This window comes from Cajanus cajan, chromosome 1 (genome assembly GCF_000230855.2).
Source record: "Cajanus cajan strain Asha chromosome 1, NIPB_CcT2T_4, whole genome shotgun sequence".
NCBI lineage: Eukaryota > Viridiplantae > Streptophyta > Magnoliopsida > Fabales > Fabaceae > Cajanus > Cajanus cajan.
Genome location: NC_138517.1, coordinates 37,657,656 through 37,662,025, shown reverse-complemented (window position 1 = coordinate 37,662,025; position 4,370 = coordinate 37,657,656). Strand labels below are relative to the sequence as shown.

General features: G+C 29.9%; 1 protein-coding gene across 1 annotated transcript; it reads left to right on the top strand.

Annotated features, from left to right (window-relative positions):
- The first annotated feature begins 3,165 nt into the window (after positions 1-3,165).
- On the top strand, positions 3,166-3,936 carry LOC145954461 (uncharacterized). Its single transcript, XM_083068693.1, has one exon. It carries the CDS (start codon positions 3,166-3,168, stop codon positions 3,934-3,936), a length of 771 nt encoding a protein of 256 aa, XP_082924819.1.
- The last annotated feature ends 434 nt before the right edge of the window (positions 3,937-4,370 follow it).

Sequence of the window (4,370 nt, the reverse complement as noted above, 5' to 3'; positions counted from 1 at the left end):
TTATTAATTATTCTCTAACATGAGATTTAACTTTTAATTAATTTACTATGACAATGTATTAATTATAAAATAAAAATGAAAGAGGATATAATGAAAAATATTAAAATCATTTTATGACAAAATGTTATTTTCAAATTTCAAAACAACATGAATTGATATGTTATTAATTATTCTCTTACATGAGATTTAATGGTATTCAACAAGGGAGATTTTCTATTGTATTAGAAATAAAATGATGATTATAATTGGATATTTGATCAAAATGAGACAAAATCTACTGGTGGTTATGTCACGATACTTGGTTGTGGTGCAAATATTTTGAGATCAACCAATTAAATAATTGTTGAGTTAGATTTTATTTCTCTTAATATGGTTGATTATGAGGCTGAGTGATTGAAAAATATCTTAGTAAATATTCCATTGGGAATATAACATTGAAAATAATGTGGTAAAGTAATTGTGTATATAAAATGATTAATTTAGTAATCATGTGAAGTCAATAATAGATTCAACTGATCCTATAACTTAAATCCCTAAGAAAGATATTGTTATATTAAACATCGAGGGGGATGAGACTTTATTAAGCCACTTGAAAACAAATAAGTGATGGTAACCTAACCTTTGTGATTGGAGATCCCATGAATAAGGTTCATATAAGTAAACACAAATCATTTATTAGTTTTGCTAGCATTAAATTTATTTAAATCAATTTTATATTTTTTTTTGTTTTTATAGTTAAGCTTTATGAGGTTATGAGAAAACTTGAAAACTTATAAAACTTTTAATGATTTTCATATCCCTTATGGGTGGTGTATGATTTGTGGCATACACATGATGAAATCACCTATATGAGTGTCAGGTGAGGCCGTTTGTATAAGATTTTGGGGAGATCTCTAGAGCGCTCATGAATATCAGGCACGCACATGGCCTATTAATGCACAACAACGATAACAACAAGAATTGTGGGGGTGTAATGTGATTGGTAGACCTCTAACATACGTCAAGTGTCTTTGGTTCATATAGCTTGCTATACCAATTATATTGTATGTTAAGTTCTATCAGTCTAAGTTTGGTTCATATAGCTTGCTACATTAGGTCCGACCCATTATATCCAAGAGAATGAGGACCCATGAAATTCTTTTGTTTTCTTAAAACCTTTTTTTAACCTTTTTGAAATATGTGGGGGATTGTTGTATTTTTGAGTGATATTTCAAAAAGATTAATATGTTTATTTAATTAGAAAAAAATATTTTAAATTAACTTTGTTTTATTAAATAAATATTTTAATTAGATTTTGTCTTGTTGACTTGGTCTTTTAGACTAAGTCTTGTTTTATATTTTGATTTGGTCTTCAAGAGATAAATATATCTTATCCTATGACTTGGTCAAAGGTAATTTTGAGAAACAATTTTTCTTCATTATAAATATAACATATAGAAGGATTTCAGAGGGTGTTCTCACACACATCTTCTCTTGATTATATTATGATTCTCATGAGTTATTCTCACTTGAAAAGCTTGTTAGTTCTATTACCTCAATTATTAATTAAGAAAAACCTATTTTATTCTGGGGTACTTGCACATCATGCAAATAAGTCCTTAAGGATAGTGCTATCACATGTATCATATTATTGTTAATTTTGTGATTGTATAATTTTCATATGAAAAAGAGAACTCTTGTTTGTGATGGATGTGAAGATGGACAATAATTTTATAATAGTGTGTTGAGGAGTTGATGTTGGGAATGCTATAAGCATTAGAAGATGTTGATTGACTTAGGAATAAAGGAGAGGATGTTGTTTCAAAAGTTAAATATCCCATGACAAAAATATTATTATGGCCCTTTAAGAGGCCAATAATTGAAAACCCTCGAGTAGGTGTTATCTCTTAGAATGGATTTATTGAGTTTCCTCTAGGTTCTTAATCAATGTTAGAGTAAGGTATGCAGTCGAGGATCACAATCGTTAACAAATTACTAGAAAGATTGTGTGGTACCTCAAGGATAGTTAGAGGACTAATTCCACAAATGACTTGGTAATGCATGTCAAGGTCGTGGTACGCATATACCCCATTATACTAGTTCTAACGGTGGAAGTTATGAAATCAGAGGTGATAAGGCATTAAAATGATCTAGCAGTAGGATCAGAAGATATGGATTGGTATCCCAACTTAGTTGTTGATCTAGTGTACGTGTAAGACATGAAAACAATAAGGTTGGTTCGATAGGATCAAGCCACTTTGGTTGTTTAGTTATTATAAGAGATCTCCGTAGGTAAATATGTGACAATGCATTAATTGAGGTGTATGCATATGATGTGGTGTGATTGATATTGTTCATATGCTTGATTGAGTATGTTGTTGAATGACATTGAGGTGATAATGTGTGAATGTTAGTATGTGTTGAATCATCTATTCATTTTGAAGTGTTTAATGCCATGATTGAAGGTGATCTTATTGTATGGTGTGCATGCTGAGATGATTGATAATATAGATGTTTTACTTCTATACTTTTATATTTGTTATTTGTTTTTGAACTCTAGCTTAACCTTGCCTATTTCTTTGTGGTTGGACTATAATGATTATACTTGGTATGTGAGTAGAGTCAAGATAGGCCTAAGGAGATGTGTAGTCAAGGGTCATTAAGCAGATGACAATGTAGTTGGTTGTTTTGGTTGCTACTCTCATGTAGCTATTGTATAGATGTTGTTTGACCAACAACCTAAAATTACTTTTTAGAAGTTTTGGGATTATATACATACATACATACATACATACATACATACATATATATATATATATATATATATATATGAAGAGGGATCTATTTATTCGAGGAGTATGTCTACTTAGACTTACTCCGTTCAATAACTCATGCTCTATATTAAATCTCAACAATCCAACCATTGAATTTAAAGTTCTTAATGCATAGATCAAATCTGTAAATTTTAAAAAATTTGAAAACTATTTGATAATTCGTTTCATTAATTCAAATTGATGGATAACATGTTTTTATGATTATCCGTCAATTTTAATTAATGAAACCAAGTATCAAATGGTTTTCAAATTTTTTAAAATTTTGCGAATTTGATCTGTATATTAAGAACTTTAAATTCAACGGTTGGATCGTTGAGATTTGATATAGAACATGAGGAATTGTTAATCTTTGATGAAACAAAAGCAATATATTGAAGTTGCAATACGTAAGCAGTTTGATCAAACTAAAAAGGAATATCGAATTCATTTTAGTGTAATAGTTGATTGCATTCGATTCTTATTATGCCAAGGATTAACTTTCCGTGGTAATGATGAGTTAATGTCATCAAGTAATAAGGAAAATTTTCTTGAACTTTTAGATTTTCTTGCTGACCACAATGAAGTTATTCATAAAGTGATAAAAAATGCTCGTGAAAATCTTAAGTTGATAGCTCTTACAATACAAAAAAATATTGTTAGATCTGCTGCTAGTGAAACTACTAAAGCTATACTTGAGGATCTAGGAAGTAATTTTGTTATTTTGATTGATGAATCTCGCGATATCTCAATGAAAGAGCAAATGGTTGTGGTTTTACGTTATGTTAATAAAAAAGGACAAGTTATAGAGCATTTTCTTGGTCTTGTTCATATTTCTAATACTAATGCTTTATCATTAAAAATAGCTTTGGATTCATTGTTTTCAAAATATGGATTAAGTTTATTAAGGTTTCATGGACAAGGATATGATGGAGCAAGTAATATGCAAGGTGAATTTAATGGTCTCAAGAGCTTGATATTAAAAGAGAATTGTTTCTCATTTTATATTCATTGTTTTGCCCATCAACTTCAATTAGCTCTTGTTATAGTGGCAAAAAAACATGTTGGAGCTACATTATTTTTTAACTTGGTTGCTAATTTTTCTAATGTTGTTGGAGCATCATGTAAACGTCGAGATATTCTTTGAGAAAGTCAAATTGCAAAGGTGAAAGAAGCATTGCAAAAAAGAGAAATCTCTAGTGGACGTGGCTTGAATCAAGAAACTACAATCAAGAAGGCGAGAGATACTAGATGGAGCTCACATTATGATACATTACTTAGTCTACTTTCCTTTTTCCCTTCCATGATTGATGTGCTTGAAATAGTTGAGGAAGATGGCATAAGTTTAGCGCAAAAAGGTTAAGCATGCGCTTTATTAAATTCTATGCAAACTTTTGAATTTGTTTTCACCTTGCACTTGATGAAAAATATTTTAGGTATTACTCATGAGTTATCTCAAGCATTGCAAAGAAGTGAGCAAGATATTGTAAATGCTATGAAATTAGTTTTAGTGTCCAAACAAAGGTTATAAGCAATGAGAGATGATGGTTGGTCTTCTTTGCTCAATAATGCTTCATCATT